The sequence below is a fragment of the Agelaius tricolor genome, unplaced genomic scaffold (genome assembly GCF_023055355.1).
Source record: "Agelaius tricolor isolate 1412-34295 unplaced genomic scaffold, bAgeTri1.0.p SCAF_1, whole genome shotgun sequence".
Classification (NCBI taxonomy): Eukaryota; Metazoa; Chordata; class Aves; order Passeriformes; family Icteridae; genus Agelaius; species Agelaius tricolor.
The window spans coordinates 80,058,576-80,077,823 of record NW_027269261.1 but is presented as its reverse complement, the minus strand read 5'-3'; the positions used below and the strand labels follow the sequence as shown (position 1 = coordinate 80,077,823).

The 19,248-nt window shown below is 43.3% G+C and overlaps 1 protein-coding gene across 6 annotated transcripts in view; it reads left to right on the top strand.

Annotated features, from left to right (window-relative positions):
* HPCAL1 (hippocalcin like 1) overlaps positions 1–17,804 on the top strand; it is an 81,462-nt gene extending 63,658 nt beyond the window's left edge. For 5 of the 6 annotated variants that reach the window (XM_071440904.1, XM_071440929.1, XM_071440937.1 and 2 more), the window contains 3 exons: positions 11,978–12,380; positions 13,498–13,603; positions 16,594–17,804. In XM_071440904.1, coding sequence (XP_071297005.1) covers positions 12,003–12,380; positions 13,498–13,603; positions 16,594–16,691 — 582 coding nt within the window. In that variant the 5' untranslated portion in view covers positions 11,978–12,002 and the 3' untranslated portion in view covers positions 16,692–17,804. Of the gene's footprint in view, positions 1–6,004; positions 6,128–11,977; positions 12,381–13,497; positions 13,604–16,593 lie in introns of all 6 variants that reach the window. The other variant, XM_071440921.1, reaches the window with a different exon arrangement.
* The last annotated feature ends 1,444 nt before the right edge of the window (positions 17,805–19,248 follow it).

Sequence of the window (19,248 nt, the reverse complement as noted above, 5' to 3'; positions counted from 1 at the left end):
TCAGCTGCAGAGGAAATATGAGGGTCAACCTTCCTTTGGGAGGCTGTTTGATTCTTGTTACTGACTTTTAGTTGTGAAACTTAAAGAAGGTCTCAAAATAGGTCTGACAAGTCATGATCTCTGCAATAGAGGGTCAAGAAGCTAAAAAATTAATGTTAACCACAAGAATGCAAGAACCTAAAATGCTTTTAATGTACTACTGCTTACTCTCTTCAGAGCAGGGGTGGGGAAATGTGGGATTATTTCTGTTATGCTGTGTTTATCTCAGAGAAGTCCAGCAGCAGGATCATGCCTGTTTTTGCAGGGGGGTAAGAAGAGTCTGAATGACAACCTCAGTCAGGGGAGAGTGTCAGTTGGAGGATGTACCTGGTTCTTCCATGGTCCAGACTCGCTTCAGCTGAGCAAATAAAACTTCATCTTCCTCTGGCAGGAATCTCTCCCCCAATGCCAGTGTGACTCCAAACATCTCTATCAGTTGTAGAACTGACTCCTCTGACCCTGAGGGTGGTACATTTGCCGGCCTTCCCTTTTTTAACATATGTAGTGCCAACAAAGAGCTGTTAGCAGGTTTGAAGGCGAAGAGAACTTGCTATTGTGTGCTGAAAGATGTGTGTGCACCCCCCAGGAGAAGGCATCACTTCAGAAACTTTCGATTCCTGCACCATCCTCCACCATCAGAGCCCTCCTTTTAACCACTGCCACAGCCTTTAAACACTTTTTTCCTGTTCCTTTCAAGAGGAAAAAATAAATGATAAATTATTGTGTTGATCTTACGCAAACGTTGCATTTACGGAAAGATCTTGTTGACATGGTTTCTCTCACAGGATACCTTCTCCTCCTGCAGAAAAGTTGCTGAAAGCTTTCAGGGAAATAGATAATGTTATCCTTGGGGAAGGGAAAAAAAAAAAAAAAAACAAAAACCAAAAAACCAACAACAACAAAAAAACCAAGCTAAAAATGCCAGCCTGGTGTGGATCTAGTGTGGATCTTGGTTTGCAAAAGATGCAGAATTTGGTTTAGTAGGATTTTTTTAGTCCCATTAGAAGTGGAGCAGACTAGTAGTTGGTACCAGGTGTATCTTAGGTCTTTTCAGAGTCCAGAGTGATAAATTAAGAGGTTACAAAATGGCTGTGGTCAGTATCCTGACCACCTGCTGTGGCCATACCCAGGAAAGCTTATCTGTCCATGGCCTGATATGCTACAACCTTACAGATTAGGCACTCTTTTTGCATTTGCTAAAATGAAGTTCATGAAGATCCTTCCACCTGAGAGAGCAATTTTAAGGGGATATCAGGAGCAGATTTTCTCCCTCATCCCCTTCTCCTCATGTGAACATGAAAGTCCATCTTCAGCATCACTGTTGAGAGAAGACACGTTTCCTGTTTTTGCAATCAAGACCTTCACCAATGCGGCACCAAGGCGGTGGGACAGGATGTGCCCCACATGTGGTCTCAGGTGCAGGTCAGCTCTTCTCATCCCACGCCTATTGGGATGCTTCCTGCTTCAAAACTATCACACCTCCTTCCTGTTACTATACCCAGTTAGGGAAGAAAATACACCCATTTGGCCACTACTGGCATCAATTAGATATAAATATAAAATTCAGCATGATTTGATTTTCCATTTGTTTCTTACCCAGCCTGCTAACAAAGGCTCAGCTCCAGGCAGCCCTCACCCACAGTGCTCAGAAAAACACATTTGGTGTGGGTATTGCTGGGGATGGAGCCCTGTGGTGGAGGTTAATGAGAAAAGTGATGTCTTGAGTGCAGATTGCATGATTTGCTTCCAAGATGATTTGCATTGAAGTGTTAAATGCTACACAGAAATGCCAGAAGAGAGAAAGGATTTTCATAGGGCTGTTCTTGGTGCCCCTAAAATTACCAACATCTCTTCTTTCTCCTCTGATGTGGAGCACTCTCTTTCTTGGAGACAGACAGTCGTATTGTTCTTCTGCATAATTTATAGTGAATGCACTTAAGAGCAAATCAAACTCTTGAGTGTTCAGGATTAATGGAAGTTGCAGCTACTAAATGTGTGGGCTGGGACTGGAGGTGTCCTGCCATGCTGCTGCACCAGCCTCCTCTTGCTTTGGTATTGACAGCTGGGAGAGTCCAGTCAGTGCTCTCTGACAGCTCAGTGAAGGGATGGTGCCCATTTTTGTAGGGATTTTAGAGGAACTAGTCACAAAATCATATGGTTTGCTGTTTTCTGGAGAAAACTCTCCCATTTTTAATGATGAAAGCTGAAGTGAGAGCTGAGAGAAGGTGTTATTAGATCCCTGAGCATCATGCATGGCCAGAGAGATGGTCTGTCATATCACTGCTGGTCAAAAGGGCCCACTGTGTTTGGGTCATATCACTGCTGGTCAAAAGGGCCCACCAGTGCTCATCCCTGTGATCATTTGGTCTGGAGTTCACACCGTCAAGGCACTGCCTTGGGCAAACACCCACGAGTGCCCTTGTAGGTGGTTGCCTGTGGGGAGCCGCCAGCCTGGGTGTGCCTTGGCATGGGCAGTCCTTGCCATGCAGGGAGGACAGCAGGACAGTGCAGGACAGCTGGGTGTCCACATCCCACCATAAATGTTGCTATAATCCAACACAAGGTGCCTGCCATTGTGTTCTCAAGGCACAAAGGCTGCCCTGAAAATGACCTGAACACAAACCTTGCATCATATTCCTGGTGTGACACTTTGTCCAGGGTCCATGGCTTTCCTGCACAGGATAGTAGTCACTGTAATTTTGGCTCCCTGGTTCTAAAAATTAATTTTGAAAAATCCCTGTGAGATTGGTACAGTCGCATGCACCAACTTGAGTAATATCCTTAGCTATTCTAGAGCTCGGGCTGATTCCTACCAGCAGATTTGGTCTTCTGCTCCTTGAATTGCTGCATCCAGCAGAACCAGGTTCCTTCCTTATGAGTGGGATGCTGTTCTCATGTAGTTATTTCACTCTCAGCTTTTAATTCACATCTCTGTAAGGAGAAAAATCCAGGAAAGTTATACTCTAGGTTTGCTATTAGATTTGAAACTTCAGTGTTTTTCTCATTCAACAATAGATAAAATAAATAAATAGAAAAATAAAGCTGTGAAACAATTTGATTACTATTATTTACCACTGAAGGGGAAATAAAATACTGTTTTGAGAAAAAATTTGTTTTAGTATTTTTACAAGGAATTTAACTAGTAGCTTTTATGCTATTTTGAAGTGATGATCAATTAAAAAAAAAAAGGTGCTTTAGAAACCTAGATTAATAAAATGAATGGTTGCATATATATTAGATGTCATATTTTTGGAACAAAACCAACCTGTGTATTAGTAGTAAAAATTGTTAGCCATAGCTGTGAATTTGGAGGTTGAACATGTTGGTAACAAAGAATCTTTCTCTTTTGGTTGATTTTTTTCCCTCCAGTATATCTTAATACTTTTAGTTTATGTTGAAATTTTGTTAGAGCTAGCTAGTTGGCATATCTCCAAAGCCACATTTTGTAGCATATTTTTGATGCCTTAAGTTTTAGCTTTCATATTTTCTCGATTCTGTTCTACATTGGGGTGTAACTCTGAACTTCATATAAAATGTTAGCAAGTTTTCTTCACAGTTTAGTTAGACAAAACAATCCTTTTCCAGCCAAGAACCAAGGATACCATTGCAGCTTCAGGCCCAAAAAGTACAAACAACAGCAAATTGAAGAGAGCAAACTGGGAGGATGGGACTTCATAACCTGAAGCTGTAATTGGACAATTAAACCCAGTATGTAAATGGACCAAAACTTATAAAAGTGTAAAAACTTGTGACTTGGAGTCCATCTTGGGTGTAGCCTCAGCTGGGCTCTTGTACTGCCCAGGGTGTATCCTTCAAAGGCCTTTTAAATAAGTACCTACTTTATTCCTTTAACACTGTCTAGCTTCTGTTCAGGGAGCCTCTCAAGGCATCATTTTCACTAAAGATACACCTGCTAAAGAAAACTTTTTTAGTTAAATAAAAATGTTTCTTTTCACTCTTTGAAAGCAAACCCAACTCTCTTCCCTGCTCTTTTTCAAAGTAGCTACCCTGAAATCCCCTTGATTCCTCCAAGCCCCGTATCTCAGCACAGTACCTGCTGCTGGGGAAGGAAAGGATGTCAGATCTTTTCCTTGTTTTTTTATTTAGGTATCATTAGCAGCGAGGATGGTCTTGCAGACCATGCCTGAGAGCTGGGTATCATCTGTCATTGTCTAGTTAGCCAGTGTCCTTGTCCCCAGACTCTCCATCTTCTCCACAGGAGTGGCTCTGATGCTGTGGAATTAGCTCAGGTGCCATTGGCTGGCTCTTCTTACTGCCAGAGTTTGACTAATCATTCTGAAATTTAATCTGGATTCCTTTCTCTCAGGGCTGTGATTATTCTGTAGAGAATTTTTCTGTGATTTACCTTCATCGATTAAATAAATGCATCATAGGAAACTTCTAAAATCTAATGACAAAACAGCCCAACTATGCTACTTCTGTGGTTTTAATTATATTAACAACACAGTGCCTTGTGCTAATTTTTGTCACTTTTCTTCTCTTTTTCTAAAAGTGTTCTCTCTGATTTCCCAGTTCCCATCAGGAACCTTCCCCTGTACTGCAGGCCAGCACTCAATGAGTTTTATTAAAAATTATGTAATACAATACTACATTCAGTGAACATGACGTGGGTTTTTCCTCATGCAACCCAGCCTTCTCAGAAAAAGACCTTGTGCACTAAGACATTGTGCAGACATGTTTTCCTTGATCTGCAATATTGTGTAAACAAACTGTAATTTTTTTAAGCCTTGCCAACTTTGCACAGCATCTGAAAAAAATAGGACTGGCTGCTTCTCCCTTGGTTTTGTTTAAAAAGAAAGGACAAAGGGAGGAGATGAGGAAAATCCACTCATGATTTTCTTTTCCTGTCTGCAATCACAGGCTGCATTACTGCCCAAACTGCTCCCACCCAAATTAACCCAATTTCCTAATTTACTTGAAATATTTCTGTGCTTTTCTTACTGCATTGGGAATATTTGCCCTTTACAGTAATAAGCTCTCCTCCCTGAGATGGAGAACATCATGGAGAGCTCCCCAAAGAGCTGCCACATTTCTGGTCCTGACATGGGTCTCACTTATTACTCACTAGCAACAACTCATGGATGTTTGGGGGTAGTTTGTGATTCTTTGGCTTCTTTTCAGTAGCTTGTAACCATCCATGGCAAGCTCTCCTCTGCTGGTGGGGGTCAGTGTTGGTGGGCACAGTGGGCAGCAATGGGTGCAGCAAGTGTCAGCATCCCCACGCTCTTTGCAGTGTCTCCAGCATCTGGGAAGATCCTGCCACAGGGATCTGCAAGAGCCTCTTCCCCACACACTTGTGATCTGAATGTAAAATTGTTCTCAGGTTAATGTATACTGATGCTCCATGTCGGTGACTAACTGATTTTTCCCTGTAAATCAGGAATATAATCCTGAATAAGGTGACTTCAATAGATGGCAGCAACCCAGACACCTGTAAGCGAATTTATTCTGTTTCAGCCTTTGCAGCTGACTCTGTGAAATGACTGTGCCAGCCTTTGTCTCACATAGCTGTTTGCAGGGTTGGAGTATTTGTAATTATATCGTTCTTTGGCAAGGTGAGGGGTAGGTGGCTATTTATAATGGATTTTCATCCCAGACATGGAATCAGGTTTTCAAGACCATATAGTTCCTGGGTATGTGTTTATGGATAAACTTAGACAGTGAGGTGGCTCGAGGTCTCTTTACCAATTCACTCTACCTTTCGAAGGACATTCAATGAGCATATGTGAATTGTTACTGAGATTTCTGAAACTGAAATGTGGGTGGTACATTGAGTGGTCCTTCACCCACTGTTTTTAATAAACTTCTGAAAATGATTGAACTTGAAAGTAAGTTGCAAATAAGCAATGTTTCTTATATAAATAAAAACAGATTTAGTCACTGAAAGTGAAAAATTTAAAAAGACCATTTATTTATTTAGACTGGTTTTTTCTTCACTTGTCAGGTTTCGTTTTTCTTTCTGTTTCCCTGAAGTCAGCAACAGAAGCAGCTTCAGCCCCACTTGACAGGAGTCTTTTGCATCTCAAACCCTGCAGGCTTTGAATTTTTTGCGGCATTATTGATTAAGGTATTTCTTTTATCTCACTGCTAAATTATTAGCTTTTCAAGAGGTGATGATACTCCTTTTTGCAATTCAGACTTTATCAAAAGGTGTTACTTTTGGGCCCATGTCTGCAGCCTGGGAAAATGCGACAGGTGCAGCAGTGGCTGGTATGTGGGTGTCGGCTTTTGCCGCAGGGCAGGAAAGAAGTTCACACGAGTTTACCAGGCAGGACCAGATATCTATAGCAACGTATTTGTATATCCTGTGCCTTGTCTGTTGCAACGCTCGTTGCTTAGGATACTGACATTAAAACATGTAACAAAATCTGCTCTTCACTCTGGAGTTCATTATCTGTCCCAGCCCATGTAACTGCGCATTTCCCCCCATCCCCTGCTCAGATCAGAACCCCTGAGCAGCCCTTGGCAAAGCAGGGTCCAGAGGATGTTGTTATAATGCTGTTCTGCAGCCTGTTGCTGCATGATCATTTTTTACCCAAACATTTGTCACTAGCTGGGGTGTGTGGGAGCCCATCTCCCTCTTACAGCCTGGCCCGCGGGAGCTGGAGGCTTCCTGAACACCTCTGTGTGTGGCTGAGCTGGTGGGAGCTGTTGCTGCTACCCGTGCAGGAAATGTACTCTCAAGGGCGTGCTCCTGAGCTGTGCCAACACAGATCTTCAGTGGCTCAGGCTTGCCTTTGGGCTGCCTGTGGGGAGTTTTTTGTGGTGTTTTGTTTGGTTTGGTTTGTTGTTTGTTTGTGGGGCTTTTGTTTGGGGTTTTGTTTGCTTATTTGTTTGGGTGGGGTTTTTGTTGTTGTTTTTTTGCTTTGTTTTAGTTTTTAATACAAATATCAAACTTTTAAAGATAGAGCCTCAGTGACAGATCTGGTGCTTTAGGTATTTCAATAAAAAAATATTCTACCCCTGTTGAAATGGTTCTTGCATTTCAGACCAACCCAGAGCAATGTTTGCTGCCTGGCTTATGCTGTTAATTTTCTTTGGGTTCCTGCAGTCATGGAGCAGCTTCATGACTATAACAGATTTGACACACTTATTCTGCTTTATAAGTGAGCACTGCAAGAGAAACGGTGCTACACTTCCCCCCTGCAAAGCAGATAGCTCAGATAATATGAAGAGTATTTGTTCTGTTTCTCTGTGCACTGCCTTTCTCAGCTGGAAAGCACCTCTGTCCTATAGACAGGCATTTCATCAATTTTCCTCTTTTTATTAGCACTAAATTAGTATCCAAGGGGGTTTGCACAAGGAAATACATATCTAAGGAGTTATTCTTCCTTTTGCAGCTGTAACTGATTCACTGAGAGGATCCCATGATGAGCTCATTTCAAGGCAGTTTTGCTTTCACAAGCTTTGCAGTAAAAACCTGGTTTGGTCTCTGACTTTCTGGGTTACATGGTCAAAGCACACTTCTACCGGCTGTGACTGGTGGTTGACAGAGAGCTCTTGTGAAAGTGGGATGCCCTGAGCTTTGTTACAAGTATTTCAAGTACTTTAGTGTGTAGAAGCTGACAGCCAGTCCATCTGTTGGTTAAAACACAGAATTGCTACTTTAGCTGTTTCAGACTTTGCTACAGTTACTCACCCTGTGCTGCACAGTCCAATCTTGTGGTTTAACCCCAGCCCGCAGTGGGATGAGGATGAGAATTGGGGGGGAAAGGTAAATCTGTGGGTTGAGATAAGAACAGTTAAATTACTGAAATAAAAGAAAATATTATTATAATAAGTATGATAACAATTGTAGTGAAAAGGGAGATAATAAAAAGAGAGAGAGAGGTAACATCCAAGAGAAACAAAGGATGCACAGTACAATTGCTCATCACCTGCTGCCCAGTGCCCATTGCATCCCTGAGCAGTGATCAGCCCCCTGCCCTGACAATCCCCCCCAAGTTATATTCTGACCATGACAGCATGGAGTGTCCCCTTGTTCAGTTCAGGGCACCTGTCCTGGCTGTGCTCCCTCCAAATTTCTTGTGTACCTTCTCACTGGCAGAGCACAGGAAACTGCAAGAGTCTTTGATTTGGGGTGAGCACAGCTCAGCAACAACTAAAACTTCAGCGTGCTATCAACATTATTTTCATTCTCAAATCCAAAACACAGCCCTGTGCCAGCTACTAGGAAGAAAATGAACACTGCCCCAGCTGAAACCAGGACACCAGTGTGTGTCTAGGCCTCAGTAAAAGACCTTTTTGCTCATTGTTAGGCTTTTGCTATGAGATTATTGCTGATTTTTTGTAAGCCTAGAAGGACAGAGTTTACATTCAGGTGGGAGTTCTCTGGCAGCTTGGTTTTGAGCCTGGCTAGAATTAATTAGAATTAGAACAGGCACTACATAATTTTAACAAAAATTTTGGTGTGAAACTGGAACAAAAGTGCATCTGCATTTCCCCCTGTTTAAGCCTTACATGGCCCGGGGTCTCTTTGATGAGCAGTGATTGACTTGCTAAGGCCTCAGCTCTGCATTTAGACAACCAAGATGCTCCTTGTCTGATCACCTCAAGGGCATTCCTTCGATTGTTTTTCTTGTGATAGAGCCAGATGCTCTGAGGGCTTTTGCTCATCAAGGAAAGCAGGGACAGACCTTGCTGCAGTGTATGTGGTATCTCTTCCCTGGATTTCACCTTGGTGTGATGGGAATTGAGGGAAAGGTAAGCTGTGCTGGAGTAAGGTCTCTGCTAACTGCCCAGGGCAATGTTGGGTGCAAGGATGTCTCCTTGGTGTGATGGGAATTGAGGGAAAGGCAAGCTGTGCTGGAGTAAGGTCTCTGCTAACTGCCCAGGGCAATGTTGGGTGCAAGGATGTCTCTTCTGCTTTGCTTTCTACACCCACTGCAATAAGTGATTTAGCTGGTAAAGGCTTGTTAAAAAAAAGCAACAAAACACAGCCCTAATCACAGGACTGACCAGAGCATCCCTCCCTGTGATTTCCATTAGCAGCCATCCTCTGAGTGGTCTTGTGGCTAAATCAGCTGCTGAGCCTCTGGAAAGTGATTTGATGAAAGCATTTTATAGCAATCGAATGAAATGTCAGTTGGATGCCAGCAGCAGGGGTTGCTGTCATGATTAATGAGATATTTAGGCATTTCATTTTGAAGGAGCTACCTGCAACACAATTTACATCAAAGCTGGTTTTTTTAGATGGGCTTTAATAAATTAATGTTAATGTTGGTTATTTAATTATTCACATGAAATTGGTTACAACTGCAGGATTGCATTTGGGCTGAACACGTTATGAAGCCTTTCAGAAAGCTCATATGCAAAAAAAAGGTTGTGTTCAGAGCATTGCACATCTTCTGATATAAAGTGATGTGAAAGAGGAGGAAGGGTTGAAAGGGCCTGTAATCTTTTGAATGCAAAGATTGCTTGAATATAGAGGTTTTGAAGCTGATATTTAATGAGCATCTCTTCAAATAACAAGATGTATCTAGGAGAAGTAGTGACATCTAGTTCTAGATTTATTTATTTATTCTATTAATCTAGAATTATTACCTTACCTCTCTGCTGTCTAGGGGTGTCTATTTTTTAAGGGAACAGGAATGATAAAGATATTACAGGAATAGGGAAAGATTAAAACCTCTTTTAGCTACCAGTTGAAAGTTTTTCAGTCCTTAACCCTGAGAGTCAATAAAGCTGAGGCAATTTCTGCTTATGTGTTAAGTGGGCTCTGCTGTTCCTCCTGCCCCTCTCCCAGGGAATTCTGAGGCACTGGTTGGTGAGGCAGGGACTACTCTTCCAGACACTAGTTGTTACAAAGCACCTGAGAATCATGAAGTGGAGGGGCTCACTGAAGGCTGGAAACTGCAGACACCTCCTCACTCAAGGAGAGGAACATACTATTACAATTTCTGCTCTTTAAAGAAATGGATCACATCTGATCCATTATTTGCTCCAAGCTGCTCTTTTCTGCAATTTGACTTCAGCAGACTGGAATATTGTGTTTTCTGCCCTCGGCACTGCAAGGATGACTATCTGGAGCAGAGAAGATTTGAAGATGGAAAGGCAGTGGCAGTAGCTGAGAGTTAGTGGTTTAACTGGAGGGCAGCATGATGCTCTCCTAGGGGTGATAATGGCAGGGACCAGGAGCTGTAACATCTCTGCAGGTTGGGAGCAAGCAGAGGCATGTCAGGTATATGGAGAAAACTCTGCAATATAATGGAAAAAAAAAAACTTTGGAGTTGAAGTATTGGCAGCTTTTCTGGAAAACAGAAGTGCTAATGATAACACAGTTGTCCGTTAATGCACGGAACTAACGAGCAGCTGTTTGTCTCTGAGCATTAAGCCACAGAGCAGGATGTGGATTTTTTACATTGCTGAGGCAGTGCACAGACTAAATGGAATACAAATAAAACAAGCTTACATTCTGCTGTAGAGCAGCTTATTTTTTGCTGACCTTTAGCATTTTAAATTTTTTTGGGTTCTTATGCACGCTTGGAATTTTTACTCTCTGGGAAGTGCTTAGCCCCTGTTTTTCCTGGTTTCTGCATGCTTTGCAGCCCAGCTCTTGCACTTTCCAGGTAGTCTGCAGTGTTGGCCTATGACTAACCTGTCTTCTGCATTGGCTCTGAGCAAACCCAACAGGCACAACAGCCTGTGCAGAGAAACATCATTTATGCAAACCAGTCACAGGGGTTTGTGCACACTTGTGAATAAACTTCTTGAATATAAGGAAGGACATGAAGCTCAACCTCTAGCTCAGCAGCATAGTTTATATTGCTAGGTAGCCATGAAAGACTGCAAGGGATAAAAGTAAGAAATTACCAAGGTTTTGTTTTTTCCCTGTTGTTGCCTAAGTGCAGAATGAACATCTTTCATTTTGCTAAAGGATCTCTCCTATTGCTGGGCAGTCTCACCTTGTGTGGCACAACATGGGCATTGTCAAGAGAGAGGACAGACCCAGCCCTCTCGTGATATCCTGATGAAATTCTGGATTTAAATGTGCTTTGGCCCTGGTGAGGGAATATTGAACCTACTGAAAAAGCTTCTCTAAAAGTATAAACCCAAGTAAACCTGAAAAGAGTTGCTTTGCCAAACATTTTGCTTTAAAAAGCCTTATTTTCTGATTTTCTGGGCGGGCTGGAAAGGATGAAATCCCTTGTACTGGTGCTGCTGTAGCAGTGATCCATCTGCTCATGCTGCCTCCACGTCTGAGAAGAAGAGGGAGAAGCCTTTTGGGGTGCTGCTGCTGAGCATGAGCTTACCCTTGCTGCACCCTCCTGTGACCCTCAGGTGCCACAAGGAGCACCAACCAAGGTCCACCATACAGGACCAAGCTCCCACTGCTGTAGGGCAAGGGATGTGGGGAGGGAGGAGAAGCTGTATAAGCCAAAGGGTTTCAAAGAGCATCTGGACAATGCAAACATGACGGGCACAGAGCCACCTGCCCTTCTTGCTTCTTGTTCAGCTGCATTTACTTTCACTTTTGAATAGATGGATTTGTCTTTTCATCACTGCTGCTGTCCCTGCCCGCTCCCGCCCAGTCATTGCAGCAGATCGGCCTGTGTAGGAATCCAGAGCTGGGCACTGCAAGCCGTGTGATGGAGGAGTGGGATTGCAGCACAGAACTAAAATACTGAGCTTTATTGTTTACCATATAATAAGGATTAATAATAAGAATGAATATTGCCCAAATACTTCCTCCTGAACTATTTCCCCTCCACAGCATATTAGTCACTGAGAGAGCCTAGAGGAGAGGAAAGGGAGCCAAATTAAATGAGGTCTTTTCCTGGTGATTTATAGCATCCTTTTTCTCCTCTTTCCCCCTTGCCCCAGGGGGACCCTCTGTTTCTAGCAGGGTTCTACCTCTCCCCAGCCCCCTCTGCCTAGTGTGGCTGGAGCTCAGGCAGATTTTTCTCTTGCTTTGCAGCTGCTGAACCCAGACCCAGAAGAGGATGGGGAAGCAGAACAGCAAGCTGCGCCCCGAGGTGCTCCAGGATCTGCGTGAGAACACCGAGTTCACAGACCACGAGCTGCAGGAGTGGTACAAGGGCTTCCTAAAAGATTGCCCCACGGGCCATTTGACTGTAGAAGAGTTTAAAAAAATATATGCAAATTTTTTTCCCTATGGCGACGCGTCGAAGTTTGCGGAGCACGTCTTCCGCACCTTTGACACTAACGGCGACGGGACGATCGACTTCAGGGAATTCATCATCGCCCTGAGTGTCACCTCCCGGGGCAAGCTGGAGCAGAAGCTGAAGTGGGCGTTCAGTATGTACGACCTGGATGGCAACGGGTACATCAGCCGTGGGGAAATGCTAGAAATAGTGCAGGTGAGCATTATCTCTATTGGACATCTTCTTTGTGGTGATGTAACCTCTTCACCATGAGACAGCTGGAGCTGGAGATGAGGAATGTGCTGAGCTGGGTCACTCCTGCCCCAGGGAGGTTCCTGAGCCCATGGTCTTATAGGACCCATGATGGGACCTACAAGATGCAAATGAAGAGAGGCCTGAGATATGAACAGGGCACTTGTGCAGCTGGCCTGCAGCCAAAATTCTGCAGCTCTCCTGGGGGTTTCTTAGCGTGATGTTCACAGGATCAAAAACCCTAAATGCAAATTCTGTTGACCTGATTAATCTCAGAATTAATGCTTTGAATCTTCAAATCTGAGTCAATGTGAACTCCGGATGAAAGGCTGTAGCATGCCTTTGTGTCCCAAAGGGAGAGGACCTGTATACCACAGGCTGTAGTGGGGGCAGGCAGCACAGTCCCCTGTGCCCCTACCTTATGTGCTGGCAGGGGTTTGGCCTCGGCAGTGGCTGCTTGTCACCCACGGTGCAGCTGAGATGTGTGTCCTGTGCAGTGCAAGGGAGTCGTGAATCAGCCAGTGCCCTAACACTGGTACTCATGGCTGGGATGGGATAATTTAGGTGGAAGTCTAGGACTGCAGACACTCTAAAGAAGTCTTATCATTATTCATGTTCTTGTAAGTCAGGAGAAGCATTTCCTTACCCATCCCCAAAGGCAAACAACCCCTATTGCTGTATATTCATATTCACCGTAATCCATGTAGCACCCCACATGCATACATACAACTGGGTGGAGGGTGAGAGGCAGACAAAGAGGCACTGGCTTAGCCCTGCTGCACCATTGTCTCCTCTATTTCAGCTCAGTCCTGCTCATACATTAATCTAGTCTCTGACTTTCAGTTAAACTGACCCAGCTCTTCTTTTGAAGCACAAATGAATACAGGAAAGAAAAATAAATAAAAAGCTGCAGTCAGAAATTCCCATTCATTTTGGTTTATAAAGTCCTGCAGCTGTCTGCCTGGGTCAGCTGTCTTTTTTTGTTGCTACAGGCTTAAATTCTTTTCCTCTGTCCCATGCTTTATCATTTGGGTTATGTTTTTCTTATATCTCTTTTTTTTAACTTTTTTTTAATACTCAGGCAATTTACAAAATGGTTTCGTCAGTAATGAAAATGCCAGAGGATGAATCCACTCCTGAGAAGCGAACAGACAAGATCTTCAGACAGATGGACACAAACAATGACGGTAGGATTGCCACTGGCACCCCTTCCTAAGCTCTGGAAATAAAGGTTTTCTAGCCCAGCCTTGGTAGATGGCAGAATTTCAGGAGAGCAGAGAAAGGGTAGTAATGTCCCCACTGGTGCCTCTGGTCTCTGCCTGGCCTTGTTAAGCATCTCTGGTCCATGATAAATAGGATCAATAAGTGAGCAGTGAACAGAGGGTGAATTCTCCTGCTGGGGGGCTGATAGGTGAATCCCCTTCTGCAAAGGCTCCTCTGAAATCCCCATGTCTTTGGGTTATTTTCTCTGGGCATGGCACAAACCTGGCACAAGATTTTGTTCCCACTGCCCTTGATAGGGTTGCACTTCTGGGTTTGTCATCAGTAACGAGTTCTGAATGTGGTTGGGCACCTGAAAGCAAAAATTCCCCAGATCCATAACACTTATTTTCTGTGTGTGTTTATAGCATGTATAAACACATGGTCACACACCTCTGTTGCACTATGAGCATCAGGGAGATGTAGCAGCTCCCAAGCCAGGTTGTGGAGCTCCTTGATAAATTATCTGACAGTGTTCACATCACAACCTCTCCACCTGTGTTGGCTCATTTCCTTGGGTTTGAAAAATACAGGCAAAAAATGATCAATTTCTTCTTCTCATCAGCCTGATGACATGTTTCCTCTATTCCCAGCTGAGGTGGAGCTTTTGCCTGGGAATTACCCTGTCAGAGGCTGAGGTGGCAGCTGCCCACATCAGTCAGGAGCTGCGTCCTATTGATGTGCTCAGTGAGAGCAAAGACTTGATTCTAGCACTGAGATATGGAGACCTGAAAAAATACCATTTTATGTACATAAAGGGTTTTATTTAAGAGGATTTTATGGCTGCATTTTGGTGTCTGCTGCTGCAGTCCCCAGGGCAAGTTCCTGGCCTTGCTGAAGTCCTCAAGTATTTTACCTTTGACTTCATCAAAACTAGCACTTCATCCCCTGGCTTAACATGTGGAGGGCCCTAAAATAACATGATTAAAATATTTTTGGTCTGCGGAAAGTAGCAATGCGTGCAGATGTGTAACAGAGTAGTGGTCCCAAAATCTGCCATATAAATGCATCCTCCATCTGTTGCACTTTGTTGCTGAAATAAAATCATCCTATTCCCAGTAAATTATCAGCTCTGCAATCCATGCAGTGCCAAGGAATAACATCTGCACATGTGTGTCTGATGGCTGAAAATGTTTCTTCCCCATCTGACTGTTGGGCATTGCAAACAGATTTTGATTTGGGCTTTGCTTTTAAGTAATACAAGGCAAAGGGCAAACCAGTAAATATCCTGATAATTAGGAGACCTCTGCTTTTGTTAAAAACACTTGGTTTGGGAACATTAGCTTAAAAGCCAGAAATTAGTGTGCCATGGGTTTTTAAGCTTCTGTAATTTCTCTAAGAGGAAGGCCTGCTCATTCATGCAATCACAGAGCTATGTCCCTAAGTGCCACATCTACACATTTTTTAAATGCCCTGGGCAGTCTGTTCCAATGCTTGACAACCCTTTTGGGGAAGAAATTTTTCCTAATAGCCAGTCTAAACCTTCCTTGGTGCAACTTGAGGCCATTTTCTCTTGCCCTATGTCGTGTTACTTGGGAGAGGAGTTCCTCCCTGTTCAACCTGTTTTCGGTGCTGGCCACCAGGGTCATTCCTCTTCCATCCCCACAACAGGCTGGTAGCATCCTGGGGCTGGTCCAAACGGGCACAGCGAGCTGGTACCTCTCTCTCTTTGGGTGCATGTGGCCAAAAGTGGCAGCAGGCAGCTCCCAAGTGCAAGATGTTTGTGTGTGGACCCTGTCTTGAGCATAGCAGTTTGGGGTGGGTAAGGATAGCCCCAGGGTGTTGTATGAGGGTAGGGTAGGTGACTGCACAAGCTAGTAATCTAGACATGTCTAGTAATCAATCTAGTGTCTGGGGTGCAGCATATGCTTGTTGCCTCCTTTTCATAGGGAAAATTTCTTTGTTCATTAATATTGCCACATCCTATTTCTGCCGTGGTTCTGAATGGTGGAGCAGGGGAGTATTGGTGCTAGCTACCTGCCAGGGCGCTGGGTCACCCCACCATGAGATCTGAAGGACCAGATGGAATATTTCCTCTTTGCTGTATTATGACATTCCATGGGACTGTTGGAACCAAGGGACGCTGAGGTGGTTGCTCCTTCAGAGATCAATTTTCAGACCCTAAGACTGTTACAAGGTCCATCCAAGTCAGTTCCTCCAGCCTAAGTTAAAGATGTATAAAACAGAAATGCTCAGGAGCAACACATAGCAGTAGGTGTGCCCCAGGGCTGGCTTTGCTTGTAAAAAAAGAAAAAACAAAACCCATCCTGTTCCTGTACACCCAGAAGGGCACAGCAAGTGACTTGCAAAGTCATGGAATCATGGAATAGCTTGGGTTGGAAGGGGCCTTTGAAGGTCATGTAGCCATACACCCCTGCAATGAGCAGGGACATCTTGAACTAGATCAGGTTGCTCAAACCCTGGTCCAACCTTGTAGGTGCCGGAGAAGCCATGACTGCTCAGCCCCACGTGTCACAAGAAACAAGAGGACAAAGTGGGGATATTTGGAATATTTAGGTTTCAAGTGTTGTAGTAATAAAAGCATCATTTCAAAGCATACATGTGTTTAGGTACCATACCTTGTGTTCATGTGTCACGTTATTCATATAGTCTGATTCTGAGCAAAAAGCTGCCAAATGGTATTGGAATAGTTGTTTTTAGATTTGGGACTGTCTTTTAAAATAAAGAAATAGCAATTATTATGCTGGATTGGTTTGCAGAAGAAAAATGCATTTGAGCTTAAAGGCTTGAGTAGGATTTAGCTGCCGTGCATTGCGCTAAATTCCCCTCGATGCCTTTGCGTAGATTAAATAGATGTTACGTTGCCTCGTGAAGAGGGATTCTCTGCTACAACAATGGTGACAGGAACAACTGACTCTTAAAAAACGATTTCCATTTTGCTTGTCCTCCCTATCAGGTAAACTGTCGCTGGAAGAGTTCATCAAAGGTGCCAAGAGCGATCCCTCCATCGTGCGGTTGTTACAGTGCGACCCCAGTAGCGCGAGCCAATTCTGATGAAAGCGGACAGTGTGCTCAGAGAACCTCGGCTTGTGTCCTTCAAGCTTTGCTCGCAAACGGATGCCTTCTCAACCATCCCTCCACACTTCGCGGATAAGACCCCGTTGCCAGATTGTGTGTGTGCGTGTGTCCGAGCGAACCAGCCCTCGCTCCCCCACTAACACCAGTGCAGTTCTCCTGCGGCAGCTCCGGTTCTGCTTCCCAGTAACGTTACCATTCACTCTGCACATTTGAAACATTAATCGAAAGGTTTGTTTACATGCAGCTACGAGAGAGTTCAATGGCTGGCGAGATACCACTTCACTTAGTCCGTGAGAAAGGTGATGTTCCCATAGTTCCCGAGAAGACGCTAGGTAGGACTTTTACCCAAAATAGCAGATGGTAGATAATTTATTTTGCTTCAGAAATTACTATGTTGGGGGGGAAAAAAAGGAAAAAAAAAAAAAAGTGGACTGAATGGAGTAGAAAGTTAAAAAAAAAAAAGAAAAAAGGAAAAAAAAAAAAAAGCAGCTTTCCTGGGCATGGTTCCAATTTTCTTTTTGAGGAAAATTGCTTGCACTTATCTAATGGTCTTTACTTTCTTTTAATATATATATAAATTATATATATATGGTGAAGTAAAATTTTAAATATTTAGGTCATCTATTTAAGGCATAAAATAGAATTCAAGCTTTGTTTCTTCTAGTCGTCTGTGATTTATTCAAATCTTGGAGATTGTTTTTTTGTGATATTTATGCATTAGCAAATTGCTGTTCCAAAAGAAATGCATGACTAGCAGTTTGTGGATATTTCACTCTGTTTAATTCCTGAATGCAAATATTTGTTCATTTTTACTGTCAGTCATTCTGGTATTACTGTATTAACAAAAGACCTGAAAGGAGTTCATCCTCATTTTGTATTTCTCAGTGGAGTCCTACTTTCTGGTGGTTGCTGCGTTAAATGGCTTTTGAGTGCCCTGAGGTGACGTGACTGGCACTGCTGTTCTCAACTTGGCTACACCTCCTCCCTTTTGCTGTCGATATGTTAATAGTCTTGTGCATTCCAGTGTTATTTAATATCTGCCTAATGCCAAGAAATATTAATTGAAATAAAAGACTACTTTTCTTGTCACTGCCTGTCTTGATCTAAGCCATGCACCAAGTTCCTAGTGTCAGGTATTTGGGGAAGGGCAAGGATGGCTCCCTGCACAACACCTCTCAGTCTTGTCTGAGACACATTGCCTTTAAATGCATAGGGGTTTTGGGAGCTGGCTGTTGTGGCTGGGTTAACACAGTGGTGTTGGTGCCTGTGGGATCCAGCTCCATCCCAGCTGAATCCAGGGTAAAGATTGCAGAAAGCTGACAACTCAGTTTCTGCTGGATGCAGAGCAACTCAAGGCAATGAAGGAAAAGCTGCTGGTCCTGCTGGCTGGGCTACCATGGTCACAGCTTTTTAAACTAGCTCCTGTCAGGTACCAGGTACTTGCTGGATTAACATTTGACATTGGTATCATGGGAAGCAATTTTCTCCACATTCATCAGGTCTGCCAGTAGCTGCATAAGCCTGCCCTCTCTGCAAAGTAAAGTATCAAAAAATTATTTGGCCTGAAGCTAATGCTGAGCATGTAATGAAGGAATTTTTGCTATGTAGAATGTTCTAGTAGTGGTGAACTAGAATGTTCTAGTATGTGATAATACTTTAAAAGAAAGAGAAAGAAATATTTGCAATTTCCAAGTGGAAATACATATACTCAGACTTGGTCTACAATACAAACTTGTGTCAGTGCTGCCAGCAAAAGAGTGTGTTCTTTTTTCCCCTGGAAATTCAAATTTGAGCAATTAAACCAACAGTCCTTTCAACCACAACACCCTGCTGATGAGGCAACCTTGAAAGGGATGTTAATCAGAAGCTTGCCTCTTTCCCAGAACAAGCCCAACTTGTAGTAAAAAAGTAAAAAAGCCCAACTATTGAAAAAAGTGTAATTCCATGGTAGCTGATAGTCTGTTTCCAGCCTGCTTGTGTTCATGCTGTCAGTCTGTCTGCCAGGAGATGCTGGAGTGTTAGATATGCTGCAGATGTTCTTACACTAATGACTCTTCTTGCATGGGTTGGGTCCAAAAGCAGCTGTTTAGATGTGAACTGGCCACTGGGCTTTATCATTTCTGTATTGTTCTGAGTGTGAAAAAATGTCATTGACCTTGTCCTGGGATGGTACCTCTGAGGTGGACCACAACATTTGAATCTTGTTTCTGCATTCTTAAAATGAGTCAGGCATAATCATTCAAGCATTGCATGATATCTTGGGTACTAAAGATTTAAAAACTGTTTCACTGCAGCATTCATAAATGCAGTAGCTCTTTTTCATTTGCTTCTCTAAGTGGAAATTTTACTGCCTTTTCCTGGCATCTCACTTCTTCTGGTTTCCTTTGCTGACTGTAGTGAATAGAAAGTTTAAGTAGCTGTTTAATAAAGCCCAAACTCTTCTCATTTGGAGAAAAAAATCTCCTTGCAGAAGCTTATTTTGATAAATAAGCTTACCTTGTTTTTGCAGAAAGAAAGTGAAAGAACCTAAATT